The 26,191-nt window shown below is 41.2% G+C and overlaps 1 protein-coding gene across 1 annotated transcript in view; it reads right to left on the reverse strand.

The window, feature by feature from the left end:
* znf385d (zinc finger protein 385D) overlaps window positions 1-25,735 on the reverse strand; it is a 71,866-nt gene extending 46,131 nt beyond the window's left edge. Inside the window, exons 1-2 of the mRNA XM_061080866.1 lie at window positions 25,726-25,735; window positions 24,814-24,956 (exon numbers count right to left, since the gene is read on the reverse strand). Of these exons, the coding sequence (XP_060936849.1) occupies window positions 24,814-24,956; window positions 25,726-25,735 (153 nt within the window). The remainder of the gene's footprint in view (window positions 1-24,813; window positions 24,957-25,725) is intronic.
* Window positions 25,736-26,191: the final 456 nt, after the last annotated feature.

Consider the following 26,191-nt stretch of genomic DNA (forward strand, 5'->3'; position numbering starts at 1 on the left):
CTCTCTCTCTCTCTCTCTCTCTTTCTCTCTCTCTCTCTTTCTCTCGGAGGGTCACAGCACCCGACCCGGTCCACTGCTCTCTCTCTCTCTCTCTCTCTTTCTCTCGGAGGGTCACAGCACCCGACCCGGTCCACTGCTCTCTCTCTCTCACTCTCTGTCTCTGTCTCTCTCTCTCTCTCTCTCTCTCACTCTCTGTCTCTGTCTCTCTCTCTCTCTCTCTCTCTCTCTCTCTCTCTCTCTCTCTCTCTCTCTCTCTCTCTCTCTCTCTCTCACTCTCTCTCACTCTCTCTCACTCTCTCTCTCTCTCTCTCTCTCTCTCTCTCTCTCTCTCTCTCTCTCTCTCTGTAATGTGGACTTTGAGCCTAATGGAAAAGCTCTGGATCTAAAATAAACCAAAGAATCAATTATGTGATATTTAGGATTCATTTGATGGTGTGAACTCTTCGAGGAGATTACAGTCGCTCCGGGTTTCTCTCCTCTACGGCGTGAACGAGTCATAACATGGATCGATACCAATAACTAGATGAAGAACCTGGTTTTTCATTTGTTGGAACAAACACAGGCACTGATGGTTATTTATTTACCTGTAAGTTTTAAAGCTCAGACGTGTGTTTGTTGTCCTGAATCATGTGAGGGACCCGATCGAAGCAGAACTTGAAATCATTATGACTCAAAGGCACGAAACACAGTAGGATCATTAAACTCACTCCTCGATGAAGAGGAGCTGTCATTCCTGACTCATCCAGTCCGAGGGATGAGTCAGAAGAGTGCGACATTTTAAATGCTTCCCTGCTGTTGTGTTAATCCAGAATTAAGCGATTTTAAAATAGGAAACACAACTTTTAAACTCAAACTCTTCCCCCCTGAGGGTCTGGAACACGATCAGAACCAATTCTGTTAGTTCTGGTTTCACATTTTAATTGAGGGAGCAGACTTTTGTGTGACATGTGTGCGTCCTCTTGTCATCACCCACCAACGTAGTGTCCACCTCTGCTTGACACTGATTGGTTTGTGAGAGGCGTGTTGTTGTGTGTCTGTTTGATTCGACAGATAGTTGCCACGGTGATTTGTTTTTGTAACTTCCAGCTACCGTTATCGTCCGCGACGTTCAATCATTATATCGTCGGAGGCGAAGGTGTGAACGCGCACATAGTTAACAAGCTTTGCAGTTGTTTTTGTCCTTTGTTTTTTACCTTTGATGTTTTGCCAAAGAAACAGATATTTTCTAACATCTTCATCTGTTTTATCGATGTTTCAACCACGAAACTTTTACGTGGATCAAAGTCACAGAAGTGATTCAACTGAGACTCGGTTAAAATTCAATTCAATTCACACCAAAGCCAATAAGTGCATTTAATGGTAGTGGGAACAATTGATTTCTTCTTTTTTTTAATTGAACCTATTTTTAAATTGTTATACTTTAAACTGATTAGAAAAGAAAAGAAAAGCAGAAACTAACGAGTCCAACCAGATAAAAAACACATTTATTTGCAGCGTCGGTAGCGTCGGCTCTAAAATGACGTGTGTTTTAAAGCTGCGTGTTATTTTACTCCAAGGCGCCAGAGATCACATCCAACAGATGGCCGAGTTATAATTTATTATATAGAATGTATATGCTATATTTGAAACATGTGTGTTTACTTTGGGTCGTCTCTTCACGTGCTCCCCGGAGGCCCCGGAGGAATCCTGTCTGTTCAGGCCTCAGGAGATATTATAAAATAAACACGTCTATCAAAGTCCATTTCATATATGTATATACAGTATATATAAGCGAGTGATTGACTGGACAATGAGGTGTAAATGCTCCACTCACAGCCGGACTCACACTGCTGTTAACCTAAGTGGGATGAATGACCTGTCAGATGTAATCTTTCCCTCGATGTGTCTCACAATTACCTCGGCCACCTGACCCAGTGCGTCGGTTCATCACCAGCCGCCGGCGTGGATTGGGGCGGGGGGAGAATAATGAGCGTTTCAGGTGTGTGATAGAACCGGGAGGCGAGAGACCAGTGAGACATCACGAGGAACAACCTGACGACCTTGAACTGTCCTTTGTCTTCTCGTCCTTTTGATTCTGCGTCATTGACATGATGGTGATGTAAATATAGAATATAAATTCCACTCTGATGTGTGTGTAGATTTATCTTTTACCTCAGAACCCTCCCACCCTTAAGGGCTTTAATGATAATAATAATTTCCCCCATTTCCTCTGCACCATCATTCCACCGCTGTACATGCGTGCTGGCGTTTGTTTGAGACGAATCACTCGGCGTGGGAATAATCGGAAAAATTTGTTTTCCCACGAACGCCGTCTCAATTCAGGAGAACTTTGAAAGTCTGTGAAAATGTTTGTACAGTTGCTTTGTCACTTATAAACCAATTAACGTAATTTTCACCATTTAACAGCAGCTTCTAATATTAACCTCGAGCTGTGAATCCTCCTCTTACATGTGGATACGTTTTAAATGATCTATCTGTCTGTCACACCTAACACTTAATTCCTCATTCCTCTCTATATATGCTGGTGTTGGAAGGAGGTGTCAAGCTGTTGTTTACAGCGTCCATGTTTTTTCTCCACATTCAAAAGCTCAGACGTCAGAACGATGTTTTCTCAGTCGGGGAAAGAGGATTTTCTGAGGAGCTCATGATTCCTCGGTGAGTAACGTTGTGTTTGTAATGATCTGACCTGTGAGAGGAGCCTATATACTGTTTATACACTGTTTATATATGATGAGGCAGTGCATGGACGCCTCATTCTGCACTGATGAACGTCCAACAGGGACTGAAACATAAACACGGTCCTGCACTGTGTGAAAGATGGACATTTGAAATCCAGACTATACAGTCTGAATCTATTTCTGTCTCCAAAGACGGTGTGTGATATTTTAAGAAAGTCAAACACATGATTAAACACATCATTAGAAATGGTGTTTAGTGAAGTAAAAAGAGAAACGTGTTCTTTAAACTTACACAAAGGACATGGTCACCTCATTAAATATGTAAAATTAACATTTGAAATGTAGGAAGGAGGAAAATAAAATGTCAAAATACGAAAAAATCGAAAAAACCTAATCCCTTTAAAACTGAGAAAGTGTTATTCTTCTTCTTAGTCTCCATTGGCCATAATTCAACTAATAATATAGTTTATTGTGGAATTCAGATGTTTTTCTGTTCCAAACCATCAGGAGGGTCTGTGTGTCAGAGCCACTCGTTTAATAGACGTATGAATTTATATAATGTGTGGATGAAACGGCGCCGCACTCTACAAGCAGCTCTCGTGATGTTAAAGTTAAAGAGGAAAACTTGACAGTGATTTAGCTATTCATCATGTAAGGCTAAAAATAATAAAAAAAGCCCACTGTCCTCCCACGCCAGGAGACCAGATCCCAGGGATAATGAAAACCAGTCCCAGAATCCAGAGTCTGGTCCGGGTGATTGACGGCTCAATGTGTGAGATGAGTCGAGTCAGATCCAGATAAAGTCAGTTTATGATCTCGTAAAGCCCAGAATGCAAGAGTTCGAGATTTGGAAACGTGGAGAGTTAACGTAGCTGGATTCGTAAAGTTTCTGTTGTCTGCTGCTCTGGATGCTACAACTTTTCTGGCGCGACATGATGACGTACATTGAACTTCCGGGTGAATTATCACGTACATGTCCATTAACGTTTGTGTACATTTGTGATTTTGTTCTTAGTATCGTGCAAGATGCAGATAAGCACCTTTTTCAGCAAGTTTATCAACATGTAAACCTGCTAATATTGATTTAAAAGAGGTAGATAGGTTAAAGTTATACGCTTTACTTTACCGCTAAAATGTCTCAGAGAAAAAAAGCGTATATTTGGCAACAATTACAGGTAAAATATAGAATAAAATTATCAGCTTTGAGTCCCACTATTAAAATGACAAGAAAATATAACAAATTTAGATGAATATACACAATGTAAATATGATATACACAATGTTACAGCACTTAGATGACATTTTAAGTGATAGAAAATTATGATTTCACAGTTAAATCAGTTTAAAACCATGTTGTTGTTATGTGGTTTATTCTGGAGCAGTCGTGCACTTTCCACTTATCCACAAATTCAAAGGTAGCACAACTTTTACGACTATAATTCAGCATTAATGCGGAGTAAAGTTTCCAGTTATGACTAAATGACAAATAAAGCTCCACTTGGGATTAATCTGAGCCTCTTTTCTCTCTCGTGGAAATTCATCTGGACGTCTTGAGAGTTTCACTTCTGTGTTTTTCCTGTAATTAGAAACGAGCGAAGTCGCCGTCTCCAGGAAACTTTCAAGAAATTATTAGTAAGGAAATAAATGAAGCGTTTCTGTAAAATCTCGTGAGAATTCCTCTGCCTGTTGTGTACAAGCAAATCAAGCTGGATGTAAATATTAAAGTACTTGTATATGATAAAGCATGATATCTTATTTATTTATATATGTGTGTGTGTGTTGAATTAAACCAAACAGAAGTGATGTTTTGCTTCAGGCTGAATTCAGACTCACACATTCACCCTCAAGCCTTCGGGATGTTTCTGGCTCCACACGAGACGTTTATTTGGAAATTATATTCTAAAGTGAGCAATTACGAGCAGTGTAATAGATATAATGACTCTAACAGACACATACACGCATAAAGACTGATGTTATAGATGGAATAGAAGGAAAATGAAGCCGCACACTGCACTTAGAATTAAATTAATAAAATCTGATTTAAACTTTTAGATCCTTCTTTCATTTTCTAATGGTTTTGACTCTAAATATCTAATTGATCTCCTACAAAATTAATTCGTTTTAAATTCACACGCTTCTTTATCCACGGAGACTAACGACCGAGGGACGACGCGAACGCCGCAGTAAAGTTTTCAGACCTTGAAGTAAATACCAAGCGTTAAATCTGTCCATCCCTCTGAAAGCCTGGGGGGGAATCTTCCGTTTCCACTGGATGATTATACTTGTTTATCTGCTTTTCCTTTGGGTGGAGCCGATGGAGCCGGAAAACGTCTTAAGACTTAGAAAGTGTTTTTTTGTGCAGCTTTTTTGTTCCTGTTTATAAGTGTAACACAGAATAACGGAGACTTCTTCCTTACGCTTAAAGATTCTTCATATGAACAGGTCTCGTTATTAGGGCCCGAGCACTGATCAGAGGTCAGGTGAGGCCCTATTGATATTGTAAGGATTATTATTATTATTCAGGCAAATAAATTGGCTTTTTGAGGGCTTTTACCATGCTCAAATTCTTACCAAAATTTGCAGAAAGTTAGAAAGTGGTGAAAATTTATGTATTCTGGAGGAATTTTCAATGGGCGTCGCGAAATGGCTCAACGGTGCCCCCCCGAGACAGCCCGAGACCCCTGGAACGTGTTCACATTGACCGGTCTTCACAAAAATCGAAATACAGGTGAATCATGACCAGACAAACAAAAAAGTCTTTAGGTGCAATTGGAAAAACACAACAGGAAGCCTGCTATTTTGCATTTAGTGGCAATTTTGGCCATATTCCACATTTTTACTTTGATGTACTTGTACCAGGGTTTTCATTATTATTATTATTATTATTCAGGCAAATGAATTGGCTTTTTGAGGGCTTTACCATGCTCAAATTCTTACCAAAATTTGCAGAAAGTTAGAAAGTGGTGAAAATGTATGTATTCTGGAGGAATTTTCAATGGGCGTCGCAAAATGGCTCAACGGTGCCCCCCCGAGACCCCTGGAACGTGTTCACATTGACCGGTCTTCACAAAAATCGATATACAGGTGTATCATGACCAGACAAACAAAAAAGTCTTTAGGTGCAATTGGAAAAACACAACAGGAAGCCTGCTACTTTGCATTTAGTGGCCATTTTGGCCATATTCCACATTTTTTATTTGATGTACTTGTACCAGGGCTTTCATTATTATTATTATTATTATTATTCAGGCAAATGAATTGGCTTTTTGAGGGCTTTACCATGCTCAAATTCTTACCAAAATTTGCAGAAAGTTAGAAAGTGGTGAAAATGTATGTATTCTGGAGGAATTTTCAATGGGCGTCGCAAAATGGCTCAACGGTGCCCCCCCCCCGAGACCCCCGGAACGTGTTCACATTGACCGGTCTTCACAAAAATCAATTTTTATTTTAATTTTTTAAAGCAAGGTTGCGGAGTCAGAGGAATAATGTGGAATTAAGATGAAGAGACATTTGTAAGTATAAAGAAAGCTGCTGTCCAGGGTCAAACAGATCTCAACCTACTTCCTGCTCCTCCTCCTTCCAAGTCCTCCCTCCATCATTCCCTCCCTCACACCTTCTCCCTGCACTTCTCTCGCCCGGAGGTGGTGTTTTCTTTTTTCTCTCACCAGGTATGAACGTTCGCTCTTCACCGCTGACCCCTCTCACACCACCGGGCCCCATCAGGATGAAATATTGAACTGGGAGAGTTCCCTGGAGGCGTTTGGCCGCCGCTCTCTCTCTGTTCCCCGTCCAGAAGAAAGATAGAAATGTACCAGCGCCCCCCCCCCCACCCTTTGTACCTGCTCCTCCTGCAACCACCACATTCCTTTCAGCACCTTTCACTTCGGAAGACAAACTTATCATAATTAAAATCAGAAAACCATCGATCACAGTTTCTTCTGGAAACACGTTAGCCTCTTATATTCAGAACTACATGACCTACACTAGGTAAATCGTTTGTTTATATATAACTATCCATGGTATTTGGACCGATTTAAATGTTTCTGTTTGCATATAATAAAAATAATCCAGCTTCTGATACATATAGATCCAGTAAGAACACGTTTTTTGATTTATAACAAAAAATAAGATCAGATGTAATCAAAATGATGGTTTAGTCTTAGTTTGGGATAGTTTTTGTTCAGAAATAAACCTTCACATGGCAACATCTGGATTGTGACACTGAACTAAAAATATAAAAACCTGTTCCGGCTGAGACGTCCCAAGAGTTTCCAAGTGAAATCAAACTTGCATCAGAATCCTTGATTTCACTGAAAATGAGGCCAGTTGATCACATTTCCTCTCAAAGCTCGATTAGGTGATTAGAAACGAACACGTGTGAATCATCTGTAAAGGTTCAGATTGTGTTCAAACTTCAACAGCCCCCCCCCCCACACGTTATGATTGACAGGTGATTGAGCTCAGCAGAAACACTTTGAAGTTGTCGGCAAAAACCAACATTTTAAATCCACAGTTTATGGATATAAATGACTCTCATTAATCACGATGAAAACTTGCTTTTTTCTTTTTGATAAGGCCGCTCCTTAATGCCTTTCGTCTTAACGAGCTTTTGGGAAAGTGCAGCGTTAGGACCCTGGAAGGACCCGACGTCGGTTCAGTGAAACTCAAGCGGACGGAGTCTGATCGTGTTTTTGCACAAATTCCCTCGCTGGCTAATTTCATAAATCCATCATTCTCTCTCCGGCTGCGTCGGCTCCACCCGCAGGACGGAGAGGAGTGTCCTGCTCATGACAGGGTTCAATAAAAACTAAGATTAAACGATTTATCTTCTCATAATATTACACCATGAATATCAAACGAGGCCGAGGCCGTGTGGTAATGAGAGACGAGCCCGAGGAGCACGGACGTCTATTGGATTTTCCCAGAATCGATTTCGTCGGATGAAAAAAAAAATATATAAATGCATGAGCCACCTGCAAAGTCTGAGTCTGAACAATGCAAAGAATGCATCGTGAGTTTCCTCTCGGGCCTCGTGGGACTTTAACTTTCTAATCCCTGTTTTCACTCATGTTGGTTTTCGTTAGCGTCACTTTATGCAAAGGAAACTCTGCTGAGTCAGCACGCCTATTATCTGATCCTCATTTATTCATTTATACACAATCACACATATTTCCTACCAAAGTAAAAGCTTGTATTGTTAAATGCTCCCTGCTCTCGCTCTTGTGGTTGTGTGCGTTGCTCAGGCTGCAACACAATGACAGTTATTGGATTTCCTCCACGTCGAGCTCCACCTCAGCCAAAAAGCAGGAATTCAAACCACAAACTCTCCGCCCAGTTTCTCCGGCTCCGAGAGCGACCTCCATTCCGCTCCGTGGCGTGAATGATTTACAGCTGACCCCCGAGTTTGAGGTCTCACGACTGGGGACACATAAATGTTGGATCACCAGGAGAAAAACAAAAAAAATACATGTGAGAAAGATTTACACAGGGGGAGGAACGAGTGGAGACAACGTGGGCGTGGCCAACGACCTCGCCACCACTGGCACGCCGCTTCGTGAGCCCCCCGGGCCGCCTCATCAAAACCCAGTGATTTAGTCCTGGGAGTTCGTCACACTCGTAAATCTCCGGGTCAAACCTGTGCACAGAGACACTGTTGACTCTCCCCCCCCCCCCCCCCACCCCCCACCCCCCCACCCCCCCACCCTCTGGGCCCGGTGTGATTTTCATTATGGAAACAATGCTGGTGCAGGTGCAGACTTCTTGCCTTCGTGCTGCAGCTGGTTCTGGTTTGACGGTGAAACATGGAAAAGCACGAGGTTTGAGAGCTGAAGCACACACACACACACACACACACACACACACACACACACACACACACACACACACACACACACACACACACACACACACACACACACACCCAGTGGAGCAGATTACTGAGGGATGGATGTCAGAGACGGAGCATGTTCGGCTCTGGGAAACGTGGAAACACTGGTCATTAGGCGTAATAGCAGCACACATTTGCCCGTGTTCATGTGTTTGCAATGAGCGGAATCGTTACAGGATATAAACATTTCTCGGAGGCAGACGCCATCTCAGGTCGAGTTAATCCTCTGCTGGCAAAGACCGACAACAAGTTTTCCGGCTAAGTAACGTCAGCACCGGGCCTCCAGTGAGACGGGCTGCTGGAGCAAGAGGGAAAACCTGAAGAAACACACACACACACACACACAACCACACACACACATCTGGTTTGTGTTTTCCGTGTGAAAGGTCATAATCACAAACTCCCTCTCTGGGTCACATGACTCTGCAGTCGTCTGCAGGTATTTTCTCTCTCGGCTCCGGGACCGATCGACGGAGGTGGAAACACGACTCCACAGATTCTCACTCTTTTCCTGGAGCGATGCTCGTCACCTCCGTCAGGAACATCTGTTGTCGCAGCACACCCGAGGGTTGAGGAGTGAACGTCTGGCAGGAGGTCGCCAGTGTGTTGGGATGCATTTTCTTTTAATTGCAGAGTCGTGCAGTTCCTGTTCTACACCGTCCTGATCTCTCGTCCTGTGTTTCTGCTCCGGAGATACTATAGCATTTTGTAGTTTTGCTTTATTTTTGTAGTAGTTTTGCTAAACTTGAACTTTTTGAAGAACTTGTACTTTCTTGATTCTTGTTGTTCTTGGTCTGTTCCCTCGGGGTTGAATGCACTTATTATAATTCGCTCTGGATAAAAGCGTCAGCTAAATGAAATGTAATGTAATGTAATGTACTTCAGAATTAGTCCTTGTTATTAGCGAGTCCTCCTCAAACACTTCTACGATATTATTTATTATTTTATTGTCCGTGTGCTGGATGTTGTGTGCAGAGTGAAGTTATAAAACCATTCGTACATTGCACGTCGGCTATTTCAGAAGTGTGTTCACCAATCGACACAATCTTCAGTTCGCAACTTTTCAAAATAAAAGCTCTGTAGCTCTGCCCGGTATAAATAGCATAAATCTGCTACAAAAACAAACATTGTGCTTTTACTTTGTAGCGAAATGGCTCAAGAGGAAGTGATTTTGTGAATACTGTTGCCAGGACGTCACCCCGATGTGGTGAAATGAATATAAACTATTTATCAGAAGGATCTATTCATACTGAATGTGTTGTGTGTCCCCTGCAGTTCCTTGGGCCCGGGACAATGTTTCCAGTGTGAAGCGGATAATAACAGTTTTTGAGATATGAATTCCACTGAGAGACAGACTGACAGATTTCTGGAATAAGTATCTAGATTAGCATATTCTGCATATCCACTGATTGTCTCCTCAGATCAGTGAGGAAACCACATCGAGAGGCAACAACCGGCCCAAACGCTGACTCATCGCCTCTTCTCCTCGGCCGAGCTGCGTCAGCATCACGACAATCTGTTCAGCGTTTGCGGTCTCGCATGCAGCAACTTGCACGGACGCTCTTTTTTAACAGACTCCAGCGGATCAGCTTGAACTTAAACACGGAGGTGACAGTTTCAATGAAGCTCAAACCTCGTACCTATGATCCGGCTCCAACGCTTTCATCCTTGTTTACATAAAAAACTCCAGCGACTCTCAGTGACCGCGGCCCCAAATCCGAAACACATTCTCCAAGTGAGTGGTATTCTCTGCTTTGAGACGACCAGATGGGGCCGTTAAGGCTGACGTATTTTTGTTATCACCTCAGAAGAACCCCAAAGCACATGGCAACACCGTCCAATAAGCAGAAGCAGACTCCCCCCCCGAGCGTTTCATTTCCCCTCGGAGGAACCAGGCCTCGGAAACGCAGGCGAGAAACAAATATGTGTCACTGTCCTTCGAGTCCGACCGCGGCGTTCATCAGTTCTCAGGCCGCCGCCGACATTTCACTTAATTCAAACCGCCCGGAGGAGCTGGGAGAGTTGTTAGCCAGACTGCAGAGGATCTTACCACCGGAGGAGGAGGAGGAGACACTCGGACTTCAGCCTCCAGAAGCTGGCACTAAGCACCGACATAAAGAATCATCTCCAGCTCCACCGCTATTATCTCTGCATTCCACCGGGGGGGGGGAGCGGCGAGGGAGCGGCGAGGGAGCGGCGAGGGAGCGGCGAGGGAGCGGCGAGCTGGCAGCGATCCACCGAGTGAAATATCATCGTGGGAGAACGTGAAGCTTCCACCGGGTTCAAGGGGGTTAAGAAGCCCCCCCGAGCTGGAGCTGAGTGATAAGAGGCCGAGCGGAGGAGGGATTCGCTCTCGGGCGCCGGCAGGTGTGATGGTGTGGTGGGGGGGGGGGAGGCAGCCCGGCACCGCGGTGGTCCCCCCCTCCTCCGCTCGCTCTCCAGCTTTGATCATTCCCCGTGGTTTTGTGGGCTCGCACGTTTTTCCCCCAGGGATCAAATTTATAGAGTCCATTACATGTTTATGGGACACGTGTAAATCAAACGGCGGCCGTGACTCAACGCTTTGTTCTTTTCCTTTTTATCATCATGCAGAGAGAAGTCATCTGTCATTTTAAATGTCAACAGTAAAGAAATGAAAGGATGAAGCTGCAGAGCGGGAATCACCTCACGTTCTGCATATGGGTTTTTTAACGAGTAAACTTGTGTTTGTTTTCTGTTCCCGGTTTAAAATCACTTTAGATTGTGTCGGAGTTATTTCACATTTTTCTTGTGTCAACTCTGTTTCACCTTCAACAATTGTAAATACCAAAAGCAAATGTTGTTCTGGAATGTAAGATCCACAGAAGAAGATGTTATTGTTTGGTTCTTCGTAGAGTTTAGCTTGAATAGTGGACTTATTAGTTAAAACATATTGTTATAGTTTATGAAAGATGCTCGGTCCTGATGAGACTGAGAGAAGTCGGCTCATTTTTGACCCTGTGATATATAAAGGATATAAAGTAATAGATCGTAACTAAAGCATTATAATCTTTTTATTGTCGGTTTGAGAAACTAGTAAACTTGTGTTTGTTTTCTGTTCCAGGTTTAAATCACTTTAGATTGTGTCGGAGTTATTTCAGATTTGTCAACTCGGTTTCACCGCTTGGATTTGTAAATACCAAAAGTAAATGTTGTTCTGAAATGTAAGATCCACAGAAGAAGATGTTATTGTTTGGTTCTTCGTAGAGTTTAGTTTGAATAGTCGACTAATCAGTTCAAATGTATTGTTATAGTTTACAAAAGATGCTCAATCCTGATGAGACTGAGAGAAGTCGGCTCATTTTTGACCTTGTGATAAATAAAGGATATAAAGTAATAGATCGTAACTAAAGCATTATAATCTTTTTATTGTCGGTTTGAGAAACTAGTAAACTTGTGTTTGTTTTCTGTTCCCGGTTTAAATCACTTTAGATTGTGTCGGAGTTATTTCAGATTTGTCAACTCTGTTTCACCGCCTGGATTTGTAAATACCAAAAGCAAATGTTGTGCTGCATGTCAGACGATGTTATTGTTTGGTAAAATGTGTTGTGTTTGAGCAAATATTCTTCGTAAAGTTTAGTTTGAATAGTGGACTAATCAGTTCAAATGTATTGTTATAGTTTACGAAAGATGCTCGGTCCTGATGAGACTGAGAGAAGTCGGCTCATTTTTGACCTTGTGATAAATAAAGGATATAAAGTAATAGATCATTACTAAAGCATTATAATCTTTTTATTGTGGGTTTGAGAAGGATCGGTGTCTTGTTTAATCCAGAATAAATTCACAGTGACTCGAGACCCAAAGTGTTTCTCGACATTTAACTGCAACACGTCTCTTTCGGGAGGAGCGGTTGCCACGGGAACACAGAGAAACTAAGGCCATTCGTATTGGATTTCTGTTTCTGTTCACTAAATAAATGTTTTCTACAATATTCACTCTTTTTTTTAAAAACTCTGGTGTTGCTCTCCATCGTGGTGGAGTTCATTTCTGTATCTTTACATTTACCAACAGCAGTTATTGCTTTCTGCAGTTCAGTAATCGCCGAATCCAATCTTATTATTAAAATATTGATCGGCGCGGATAAAATGTACGAGTTGTATATTTTTTTTAAGTCCGCTCGATGTGGAGCCATCGCTGTTTCCATCGAATCACCGACATGAATACTGATGAGCTTCAGCCTCCGTCGCTGTGGAGTCGCAGTGAATCAGAGCTGCAGGCCACTCACTGCCACTTGTTGCCATAGAAGCTGAATTCCACCCAAACTGTGAGATTCTCTCTTTTGATTGTTTCTCACCAAGATGCATCATGGGAGCTGTAGTTCACTTTCCTCCTCACACACGTGTTGTGTTGCTGGTTTCATTTCCCAGTCGCAGATCAATATTCGGACTGAACTGATATTAAGTTTCTCTGCTGGATGTTTGTCAACAGAAAGATGGACGACATGGCAGAAGATAAAAGTGAAGCCAAATCATTTTGATCGCCCCCTGGTGGCAGGATGCAGTAGAGGTCATAAAAGCCGACCTCCTCCATGAAAAAAATTTAAATTGCCCCCTTGAAGGAAGGGAGCAATTGGGACTCAATTTATGTTTATCTGTTTGTTGGTTCATTTGTGTGTTAGTTAACTGGATTACACAAAAACAACTGGATGGATTTCCATGTTACTTGGTGGAAGGATGCAGTCGGGGTCCGGGAAGAACACATTGAATTCTGGTGTAGATCGGGATCTGAAATTCCTTTTCACCAGTTCTTTAATGTTTTCTCTATCATTTGCATAAATCTAATCTGTCACGATGACTGTGGATATTTCCATTTAGTTATTTTTCACGGGTGTATCTTTGTGGGAAGCTCAATATTCTGTAAGATGTCCTGTTTTCCTAAATCCACGTACAAACAGAAATGGCGTCCGCAGGCAGCAGCCGGGAACGAGCACGCAACATGAATCCAACTGAATGAGCTGCTGAAGTGTGAAAGAACTCCCTCTCACTTTGTTAGTCCCTGTGTTTCTGTGCTTTGTCAAAGAGCATGTTCCCATGACAACCATCGACGCTAACATTGACTTAGCAAAGGGCCGCTGCTCGTTGAGATGGAGCGTGAAGGCGTGGCGAGCGCCGGCCGAGGTTGTGTGTCGCTGCTGCTGCTGCTGCTGCTGCTGCTCGACCACAAAGCAATTTCCCAGCGTGCAGATCTGCGCACGGGATCAATAAATCACATTCCTGATTACTCTGCAGGGGGAAATGGAGTTTGTATTGTTTCTCCAAGACAAATGTAGGCTCCGGGCAAAGATAGATCTTATTTTCAGGGCCAAAGAAAGACAACACACAACCACACACTCAAACACACACACACACACACACACACACACACACACACACACACACACACACACACACACACACACACACACACACACACACACACACACACACATACACACACACACACACACACACACACACACACACACGTACACCCCCTCAACTCACCACTCGGTTAAACTAAAAACTACTTTTCCACCTCCTTTCACTTTTCTCTTTCATTACACTTCAGAACTCGCCCATTCCTGTTGACCTCCCTTCCCCCCCCCCTCTCTCTCTTCTCTGGTCCATTTCCTTCAAGGAGGCAATTTCAATAACTCCTCTGTGCGTCTGAATCGTTTTGAGAGTTGAAGACCAATCCCCCCGAACTTCTTCAAAGCTCACTTTCTGTTTATTAAAGGGAGAAGAGGCCTCTGTGTCTGTTTGTGTCTTCTCCTCCAAACAGGCGACTCGTTCCGACACAAACGCTTTAATCTACGAATCAAAGTCGTCCCGAATAAAAGGGGAAAAAGTTTCACGATTTCACTTCAGCTACGAGATTAAACTTCGCCTTTTCCTGGCTGAAAATTCCCTGAAATTCCCCGAGAGGACGAGAGGAAACGTGACAAGTCGCTCGTCGCTGCTCTCAACCCAACACCGACTCTCTGCCTTGATTATATGAAAACAGAAGAAGGAACAAAGCCAAAACTCTGATTGCACCGAATTTATTTTGATGAATTTGGTCTCGATGTGTCACTGAAATATTTATCAACAGGAGAAGCGAAGGTGCTGCTCAATCTTTCAGCCGTCGGAGAGGGTCAAGGTGCAGATGACTTCTTGTATAATTCACAGGTTCATGGAACAGTCTGGAATGTCGATTAAAAAGCCAAACGTGTGTCATGAAGACGTGTAAATCAAAGTGATTTAATCTGAACGAGCTGCTCGGAGCCAGTTTAATCCTGATTTGACTCGTGAATGAGGAGAAACTGGAGAAACAAACAATCAAAAACAAAGCAATGTTCTGTCATTTTCATATTTTCTGACATTAAACTGCTTTTTTAACATTAACTTCTCTTATTATTAATTTGAAGGCACAAAAGAAGAAAAGTGGAGTATTTGTCTTTTTTCACACAAACAAAATCCATTAATGCGATCATTCTTTTACGCGCAGGTTTAATTATCTGGTGATGAATTTATTAATATTTTTTCTGTGACCATTTTTGTGGATTCGGGCTTAATTGGTGAAATAAGTAATGATTTTCCTTTTATCATAAAATCGATAACACCAGATATGAACATGTATAACCAAAGGAAGAGCCTCTTAGTGTTGGTGGAAGATAAAACTGTGATAGAGAGATAGATAGATAGATAGATAGATAGATAGATAGATAGATAGATAGATAGATAGATAGATAGATAGATAGATAGATAGATAGATAGATAGATAGATAGATAGATAGATAGATAGATAGATAGATAGATAGATAGATAGATAGATAGATAGATAGATAGATAGATAGATAGATAGATAGATAGATAGATAGATAGATAGATGATGCATAGATAGATAGATAGATAGATGATAGATAGATAGATAGATAGATGATGCATAGATAGATAGATAGATAGATAGATAGATAGATAGATAGATAGATAGATAGATAGATAGATAGATAGATAGATAGATAGATAGATAGATAGATAGATAGATAGATAGATAGATAGATAGATAGATAGATAGATAGATAGATAGATAGATGTTAGATAGATAGATAGATAGATGTTAGATAGATAGATAGATAGATAGATAGATAGATAGATAGATAGATAGATAGATAGATAGATAGATAGATAGATAGATAGATAGATAGATAGATAGATAGATAGATAGATAGATAGATAGATAGATAGATAGATAGATAGATAGATAGATAGATGATAGATAGATAGATAGATAGATAGATAGATAGATAGATAGATAGATAGATAGATAGATAGATAGATAGATAGATAGATAGATAGATAGATAGATAGATAGATAGATAGATAGATAGATAGATAGATAGATAGATAGATAGATAGATAGATAGATAGATAGATAGATAGATGATAGATAGATGTTAGATAGATAGATAGATAGATGTTAGATAGATAGATAGATAGATAGATAGATAGATAGATAGATAGATAGATAGATAGATAGGTAGATAGATAGATAGATAGATAGATAGATAGATAGATAGATAGATAGATAGATAGATAGATAGATAGATAGATAGATAGATAGATAGATAGATAGATAGATAGATAGATAGATAGATAGATAGATAGATAGATAGATAGATAGATAGATAGATAGATAGATAGATAGATAGATAGATAGATAGATAGATAGATAGATAGATAGATAGATAGATATTTGTATATAGGCTTTATATTTAGTACATTAACTTTAAACTATTCTATAACTATAAATGAAAAGAAAACATAGACACAACCAAATATTTAGAACTTGAAATAAGAAAAAAAAAAGATCTCTCTTTAACGTCAAAATTGAAAAAATAAATCCTCATCTTTTCTTGCATTGCGTTTATTCTGTAAAACGTAAACAGGGATAAACATCACTCACTGACTTGCTCGATGTTATCTGTCTCGTGACGGATCGCTCGGCCGGCAACAGATTACACGACAGCAACATAATCAATCAGCTGCTTGTCACCTGCTGCAGCACCTTGTCTGTATAAAAACCTCGAGCACATCGGAACCTCGACGTCGGGTTGTTTGTCTGAGAGCTCCTTTTCAACCGGAGGCTCCACAAAGAACCTTTCTACCTCACGTCTCCAACAACATGCAATTACATGCATTAAGTCTCCCTGTGTGTCTCCGGGCCACATATTTCTGTTTCATTTCCTCGTATGAGAGAGAGAGAGAGAGAGAGAGAGAGAGAGAGAGAGGGAAGAGAAACATCCTTTCTTTCCCCTCCAGCTTTTCAGGGTTTCATGATCGTGTCAGAGACTCAAACACGATCGAGACTCGACAAGAGGCTCAGGTATTAGAGTCGTTTCGTGCAGGTGTGAACACGCACACGCTTTCCTTTGTCCTGCACATGAAGTAAATAAATCCTCTATCACTCGTTCTCTGCGTGAATGGAAGAACTGTCGTCGTCCTCCATCGGGAACATGAATGTTTCAGAGTCACGTAAGCAGATCTGACCTCATCGGAGCAGATAGAAGCGTGTGTGCTTTCAGCGGGGGGGGGGGGGCAGATGGAAAGTAGCTTCAGCCTGATCTGTAAATCACGACGTCTGCTGCACTCGATCGAACAGCTGCTCGGATTTCTGTGCACAATTATACTTCAGATCGGCAACTTTTAATAAACCGCCTGAGCGGAGCCATGTCGCTCGTCTGTGGAAGTTTAGAGAATGTGAAAGTTTACACACTTTACTTCAGAGCGTATTTGAAATGTTACTTTGACTCCACTTCCACGATATCATTATTTATTATAGTTTCCCTGTCTCCTTCATCCTTTTCCTTTGTATCCTTATTGGCCCTGTTCTCCTATTTCCTTCCTTCAGGGCTTCTTTCCCTCCATCTCTCATCTTTTCCACCTGTCTTCAAAGGATCTTAAAAAGCAAACACACAGGCTCCAACAGTACTTTGACCGAATATGTCTCATTATCAGAAATCAACTCAACGACCAAATCACTACAATGTTTATAATAAAAATCTACTTAATCTCATCTAATCTTCATTGTATCCTTGTGACCTCTTCTCTCATTTCATTCCATTCAATCCCTCTTTCCCTGCGGCTCTTCCTCATTTATTTTGCTTCTTCAACTCATCTGAAAAGATTGAAAACACAAAAGCTCTCTGGAGTAAATATTTGTACTTTATCATGATTTTACTCATATAAAAACATCACTAATATCTTCATTTTAGTTTCCTCTATGCTTCATTTAATCTGCCCTTGTTATCAACAGTTTGACCTCTTCTCTTATTTCCTTCCATGAGTCCCTCTTTCCCTCCTTCTCTCCTTTTTCCTTCAACTGATTTGAAAAGCAAAAACACACAACCTTTCTGCTCTTACAGTACTTTAAACAAATATTTCACATGATCACAAATCGATATCATTAATATCTTTATTTTTCTGCCCTATCTACTTTATCTAACCTTTCCTTCTTTGTATCCTATGACCTTTTCTCTTATTTCCTTGCTTCGGTTTCCCTCCATCTCTCATCTTTTCCACCTGTCTTCAAAGGATCTTAAAAAGAAAAAACACAGGCTCCAGGAGTACTTTGACCAAATATGTCCCATTATCAGAAATCAACTAAACGACCAAATCACTACAATGTTTATAATAAAAATGTACTTAATCTCATCTAATCTTCTTTGTATCCTTGTGACCTCTTCTCTCATTTCATTCCATTCAATCCCTCTTTCCTTGCAGCTCTTCCTCATTTATTTTGCTTCTTCAACTCATCTGAAAAGATTGAAAACACAAAAGCTCTCTGGAGTAAATATTTGTACATTATCATGATTTTACTCATATAAAAACATCACTAATATCTTCATTTTAGTTTCCTTTATGATTCATTAATCTGCCCTTGTTATCAACAGTTTGACCTCTTCTCTTATTTCCTTCCATTAGTCCCTCTTTCCCTCCTTCTCTCCTTTTTCCTTCAACAGATTTGAAAAGCAAAAACACACAACCTTTCTGCACTTACAGTACTTTAAACAAATATTTCACATGATCACAAATCGATATCATTAATATCTTTATTTTTCTGCCCTATCTACTTTATCTAACCTTTCCTTCTTTGTATCCTATGACCTTTTCTCTTATTTCCTTCCTTCGGGGCTTCTTTCCCTCCATCTCTCATCTTTTCCACCTGTCTTCAACGGATCTTAAAAAGCAAAAACACAGGCTCCAACAGTACTTTGACCAAAAATGTCCCATTATCAGAAATCAACTAAACGATCAAATCACTACAATGTTTATAATAAAAATCTACTTAATCTCATCTAATCTTCTTTGTATCCTTGTGACCTCTTCTCTCATTTCATTCCATTCAATCCCTCTTTCCCTGCAGCTCTTCCTCATTTATTTTGCTTCTTCAACTCACCTAAAAAGATTGAAAACACAAAAGCTCTCTGGAGTAAATATTTTTACATTATCATGAATTTACTCATAAAAACATCACTAATATCTTCATTTTAGTGTCCTTTATGCTTCCTTTAATCTGCCCTTGTTATCAACAGTTTGACCTCTTCTCTTATTTCCTTCCATTAGTCCCTCTTTCCCTCCTTCTCTCCTTTTTCCTTCAACTGATTTGAAAAGCAATAACACACACAACCTTTCTGCACCTACAGTACTTTAACCAAATCAATATCATTAATATCTTTATTTTTCTGTACTATTTACCTTATCTAACCTTTCTTTCTTCATATCCAATGACCTTTTCTCTTATTTCCTTCCTCCAGTTTCCCTCCATCTCTTCTCATTTTTCTCTGTCTTTTACGAAAAATAGCAAATCATGAAATAATAGTTTCCATTCTATTCATCTCCATTGACCTCTTCTCTTATTTCGAAGCAGTACTTTTACTTAAAGCACCAAATGTGCAATTTACTGACAATCTTCTTACTCAAGCAACTATCTGAATCCAGGATGTTTCCTCTGTGCCACTGATTTAACATTTCAGCTTTTCCCTGCACAGTTCATATGATCTCTTCAGATCATCTTCTCTCACCTGCTGTGTGATACCTGAGAGAAAAGAGAAGCCCTGATCAGAAGTGCGAGCTGGAGAACCGACTCCGTGTGTCGCCTCCTCGGAGATAAACTCGCAGCGAACGCTTGTGTCGACAGAACGTGGAAGAGGAACTCGTGTGTGAAGTCTGTTCGTCAAGCTTCTGCATCGCTCGGCTCCAGATGAAGGAACTCTGCAGCTTTTAAGGGAAAGTTTGAGAGCGGAAAAAAAAGAGGCAGCGAGAGAAAAAGCGTCGGGTTGAAAGAGCGAGGGAGGCGTGTGTCTGAGCGGCGGAGCGGGAGGTGATTACTATCATCCAGCATCAGCTTTCCATCAAGTGTGTTCCTCATTACCTGCAGACAAGTCTGTTAAATACAGATGAGCTGGGGCGACGCAGCGTTCCTGAACTTTCTCCTGAAATCCTTCTTGCATATAAACAATCTGCCTCTTTCGTGGGTTCTGTCTCCAGACGTGTCTCTGTGGCGTCGCTAGGGCTGCAAAATTCCGGGAATATTAAAAGCTGGAAACTTTCCATGGGAATTAACGGGAATTAACGGGAATATACGGGAATTAAGAGGAATTAACGGGAATAAACTGGAAATGTTGTGGGTCATTTATACTAACTGTATTTACCTTGTCATATACAGACATAAATATAAACATTTTGTTTTGTCATAGGCTGATTTGAGCCCTGAGGAAACTTTGGGCACTTGACTATATGCTTCTGCATCGTTGTGTCATTCTTAACATAGGTCTTTGCACAGTATTTGCAAATGTACACAGCCTTTCCTTCTACATTGGATGGGGTGAAATGTCTCCACACATGAGAGAGTGCACGTGGCATTGTTCTGTAGAATAAGATGAGAAAAAAGTTTGTAAAAAAACACTAATGCAATGCCAGAGATATAAGTAGTTAGCCAAACAATTGGAATCGTCTGTAAAAATACTTTACAATTGATGGATAAATGAATGGAAATAGTCTAGATGAACAGATGAACAATCCTCAATCAGCATGCTAATATATTTTCCCAGTAATATCATGGAAACTTACCTGACTAGTCCTTCACTCTACAGCAGGCCTCAATAGCCCTGCTGTAGAGTGAAGCATGCTGGGAGTTATCTGTGCATGTGATGGAAGAATGCACAGTGGAGGGTTGAAACTCAACGTTCCATACATCTTTAAAATAGAGTTTTGAATGATCTTTTTATTGCTCAGCATTTAATTTGCTTTCAAAATTCCCCAAATTCCCGAGCTAAACTTCCCATGGAAAGTTTCCGGAAATTTACCGGAAACTTTCCGCCCCTTTGCAACCCTAGGCGTCGCTGCTCTTCTCCCTTCATGGGGTTTAGTCTCTCTCTCATCCAGCCGGGCTCCATATCTCAAGCTCTCGCTCCATATTTTTAAATTAAGCTATCCCCGTAATTCAAAAAACAGAAAAACCTTTTATGCTTTTAGCGTTATTCTTTTATTTCCCAGGAGTCATCATGTTTTTTGATGACCTCGCTGATTCCATATGCACGAGGCCGCAAATTTCCCCTCATAATTAGTCTCTGCTTTCAAAAGGCGGATCAATAGATCCATAGCAGCGTGCACACGAGTCCTGGTGCAGTAAGTGCTCAGCGGGTGAGTGCTCTGTTTAAAAGGAACTGCTTCGCTGGTTGCAAATCCAATAAGGTCGACGCAGACACATTCTACTGTGAACAGCAGCTGCAGAAGCTGGAGAAACGGACGATTAAAGAGTTTGTCTCTGACATGTGACGCCCACTTATTGGCAAAATAAAGAAAGAAAGAGCGATTAAAGGAAATCAATTCCACATCAAACAAACTGTGTACTTAAAATATACTTAAAAATATAAACAGTAAACCAGGCAGGTGACAGCAGAGCCTGACCGAGGTATTAGAGAAACAGATATCTGCTAATGTGTGTATATGTGAAGGCTGTTGTCATAACTCTCTTTAATTATTTAGATTTGCCCGACCACAGTTGAACCAACACAAATATTTACGCCTCTCATGTTAACATTTGGTGTTTTGCTCTGTGGCTGCTCTGTTTGCAGCGTGTTCCTTCGAGCAGAAAGTCAGGCCTCACGGCTTCGGCTGCAAATACAAAATAAAACGAATCTCTTCAGCTCTGTTTACTCTGCAAAATGCACGTTTTCATATCAGCAAGTCATGGACACCGATATGTGTGTGACAGGGTGAAAGGATCATATCCAACTAATACATCAGTGGCCAGAGAAAGATGCACAAGTCAAGTTTAATGTCACAAACTGTGGATGTGGACAAACTGTCCAACATTCGACAGCCTCTGTCCTCAAATCACATTTTAATCTACAGATTCACACATTGAGAAATTCAAACCTGATTTGTTTTTCCGTTACGTCATGAAGGGAAACAACAGTAATACCTGCAGCCTGCGTTATGTTCACGTGTTGTAGCTAGGGCCCGTCACAGCGAGGCGTTCAGGGTCGCTGGGAAACATACAGAACACAGAGCTCGTCTCCGGAGAACCACCGGGTTCAGTTCAGGTCATAAGTTAATTACGCTTCAGGAGGGAAAGCTGTAACTGTTATTGTTTTCAATTCATGAGCCAAATACCTTCAGAAATTAACTGGGACTTGTTCCTAATTACTGACACAATGGGAACATCACTGAGAGCTAAACAGATTCTAGTTTGGAGTTTATTTTGGAAACAGTTTTCTCCTGGTGTGTTGGATTGTGTGTTTTTCCGTCTCTAACATTCATATGCAATTAGAGTCATAAAACAAAGTGTTAGCAAAGAGTAGGTTCGGTGTAAAGGTTATATAAAGGTTCCATTGTGTTTTAAATCAAAAATAATTCCACATTTCTCGCACAACTTTGCCACATTTGGGCATTTTGACTTTATCTTCCTCTAGATGTCACACAACATCGTACGGTTTCTCTCTAACGTCCAAACAGAACAATGATGCAGAATCCAGCCGGTTGCTCAAACTTCACTTTCTTTGTTCTCAGAGTTCCAAGCAACAGATGCACCAACTGTAGCTGTTGTGTTTTATCCTACAGGACTTTTAATCAGTGGTGGGAAGTTACGAAGTAGAAATACTTTGTTACTGTACTTAAGTAGATTTTTCACATATCTGTACTTTACTTGAGTATTTATTTTCCTGACGACTTTTTACTTTTACTTGTTACATTTGAACAAAAATATGTGTACTTTCTACTTCTTACATTCTCAAACTGGCTCGTTACTTGAGCAGCGGAGCACGGCGCACCTCTCTCTCTCTCTCTCTCTCTCTCTCTCTCTCTCATCTAGGGTTCAAAATTTGTAAAATTATACATGACCTACATTATATTCATATTTTTGTTATAATTTTTCAGTCAGTTGAGATAAATCTTGAGGAGAAACATTTTGGATTGTTTTGTGTCTTTATAGGCCTACTATAAAAAGCACTTTGCATTTTTAATTTTGGTACTTGTACTTTTACTTTTGATACTTAAGTACATTTCAACACCAGATACTTTTGATACTTAAGTACTTTTAATATGAGCTACTTTAAGACTTTTACTCAAGTCATTTTCTGACGGGAGACTTTTACTTTTACCGAAGTCACTTTCAGGTAAGATATCTGTATTTTTACTCAAGTATGGCTTTCAAGTACTTTATACACCACTGCTTTTAATGGACCAGTAATCACAGGGTGTGGTTCCATTCAGACATTACTGGTTTCTACCACACGTTCAAGTACTTGTGTTGAAATAAACCAAACTAAACCAAACACTGTATGTTTAAACTCACATTTAAAAGCGTTTACAGACTGAGGGTGTGATGACCAGACTGCAGAAATACCCAGGGGTCAATACTTTGCATCACAACTACTCAGACTGATGCAATGTGAGATGATGCAACTTTGCAAAAGCAACGATTTGTCAGTAAAAGGTTTGAACAGATTTGCGGCAGCTCATTCGTCAGAAATAATAATGATTCAGTGTCACCCAGTTATGATGATTTTCATAGATAGAGGAAGAGAGGGAAGGAGGGAGCCAGAGATGTTGCAACAGGGATAACAGGCACCTGCCTCGGGCCCCCGAGCTGAGAGGGGCCCGCCCAAGAACAACTGATCCACAGCAATGATAATTTGGCAAGAACAACCTTAAATTTTATAATCAGCTTCAACAACACTTGTCAGAAACTCCCTAAAGAGGCCCATCCCACAAACCTCCATCCAAAACCTTTGTGATTTGTCTGAAGACCAGAACGTCTCTCAAGTATCATGGGTTTGATTCGATGAAAGGCCCCCGGGTCACTTTTGTGCCGGACCCCCAAAGCGTACGTGGATGCTAGCTCCTCATCAGAGGACAACGACAGGATTGATTACCCAGAGCAGTGCTGTATTCCACAATCGACTACAGTGATTGGTTGATGCCGTTATAAGAAAGCTCCGAAAACCGCCTTTCGGACAAATACTAAAAAAAACCTACGTCACTTTTTGGCTAACAAACAAACGTTTGAAATAATTGATTGACGTGCGAATTACTCACGCACAGACAAAAGCGCCCTCGGTGCATGAAGAACTTTCGACGGCAGCGTTGTGTACAAGCTTCAACATCTTCTATGCTAACCTATGTTCCTGTGTTTGACTTAAAGAAGAACCAGATGTGAATGTGAACAAGGAGACGGATTGTACTCGGCGGCCAAATTCCTCAACGAGAAATAACCTGCTCACTCTTTATGAGTTCTTGGTCTCAGAGCCTAAAGACACAGCTGTCAGTAAATCACCGAGACAAAGCTGAATACGCAAACGAAATGCACTGTTACACATTTTTTCCATTATTGTGTCTCAGTTTCTCGTTTCTGAAAAAGACCAAAAATGCCAAAAAGATCAACTCGTACAGTTTCTGTCTTGTATCCACTAAGTAAATGTTTGCTAAACCAAAGCACAAGCGTACGTTTCCTCCTCAGATTCACTCGTCTCAAGCCGAGAGTCAACACCGATAATCTTTTCATTCTCAGAGTTCGGCACCAAAGCTTCAGAAGCATCAACCGAACGAGACGTTTCATGAGTGATTAGACAAGAACAAGGAGTTTATAGAACAGACGAGAGGATGTTCGGATCCTTCAGAGCCGGACAGCGTCAGAAACCCAGCGAGCAGATCACATGTGGAACCCGGTGGGGGGGGGGGGGGGGGGGGGGTCGGCCACGAGTCTTACCGTGTTGAATCCCGGGAAGAGGCTGATCGCCGAGGCCGTCTCCAGCGGGAACGGCAGGAACTGCTTCATGCCCAGAGCGGCCTGGATGCTGGGCAGCGTGGGACGCATCAGCGCCGGCATCAGGCCGTTCTGACACGAGTTTCCTGTCGGGGGGGGGGGGAAGAGGAGGCAACGTGATGAGCTGCAGAAATCATCCAGGTTACATGAACATTGTGTGTGTGTGAGAGTTAGTGTGTGTTTGTTCTGAATGTCCAGTTGCATGTTGCAGACAGAGGCTGAAAGAGGCAAAAAGCTTCTACTGTAGGTTTTGTTTCTAGCTTGTTGTTGTAATTCTTTTTTTGTCAGTTGTGTGTCTCTTTGATAGATAGATGGATAGATGGATACTTTATTAATCCCGAGGGAAATTCAGATCATCCAGTAGCTTATACAGTTAACACTTAAACACCACACAGATACAGGAATGGAATAAAATGATGTGATAGTGTCAGTTTCCAGTAGGGAAGTGTTCTCTGTGGTTTTGTGTTGTAGCTTTGTGTCTCTTAGTTGTCATTTTGAATCCCTTTCTTGTAACGTTGGGATGTAACAGAGTACATTTACTTCATTACTGTGTATCCTGCTGTATTTTGATGATTGAAACACCTTTGGCTGAACTTCACGTTCCCTAACGGCCTTTTGGGAACTTTAAAACACGTCTCAGATGATGAAGACCGATGTGATGTGTTTGAAAAGACCTTGACTTGAGTTTTTCTGCGTCACACATACTGATCCCGATATTTTTTATTGTCTCTTTGCATTTTTTTTATTCACAAAATGTATTAGATTTAGTTATTTACGCTTCACAACTCTACCCCCATAGTTGGACAATCGACCGCAGGACTTTAACTTGTTCTGTTGTTGTATCGCTCTGGTTACTCATCTCCATTACTGCTAATTGGCTCAAAGAGACTCTGTATTTCTCTCAGGCTGTTTGCTCGTGATTCCTCTAGATTACATGCCCTCTTGTGATCATGATCGGAGTGAAGCTGCGTGCCGACAACAAGCTGTGAACACGCAGATGAGCACAGCACCGAGGCTCCTCCTCCCTGCAGAGCACATGTGGTCATCCCGGCGGTGGCGTCACGATGAGCTGAAGTGGAACGACTGCAGCCGAGGAGATGATTCAATGGTAAAAGCGTCCTGGCTCACGCACGTCCAGGAAAAACAAAAGTAAATACTTCACTTTTATTGTCATGTGAGTGCAGAGCGCCAGCGGAGCGCTTTATAAAACCACCGATTGGAAACAGCACCGGGCTGATTCCAACATGACAGGAACCAAAAAAAGAGAAAAAGAAATAGCATCACAGTCTTCCAAAACATTAGGAATTAAAGAAGCCATTTC

Source organism: Limanda limanda, chromosome 11 (assembly GCF_963576545.1).
Source record: "Limanda limanda chromosome 11, fLimLim1.1, whole genome shotgun sequence".
NCBI lineage: Eukaryota > Metazoa > Chordata > Actinopteri > Pleuronectiformes > Pleuronectidae > Limanda > Limanda limanda.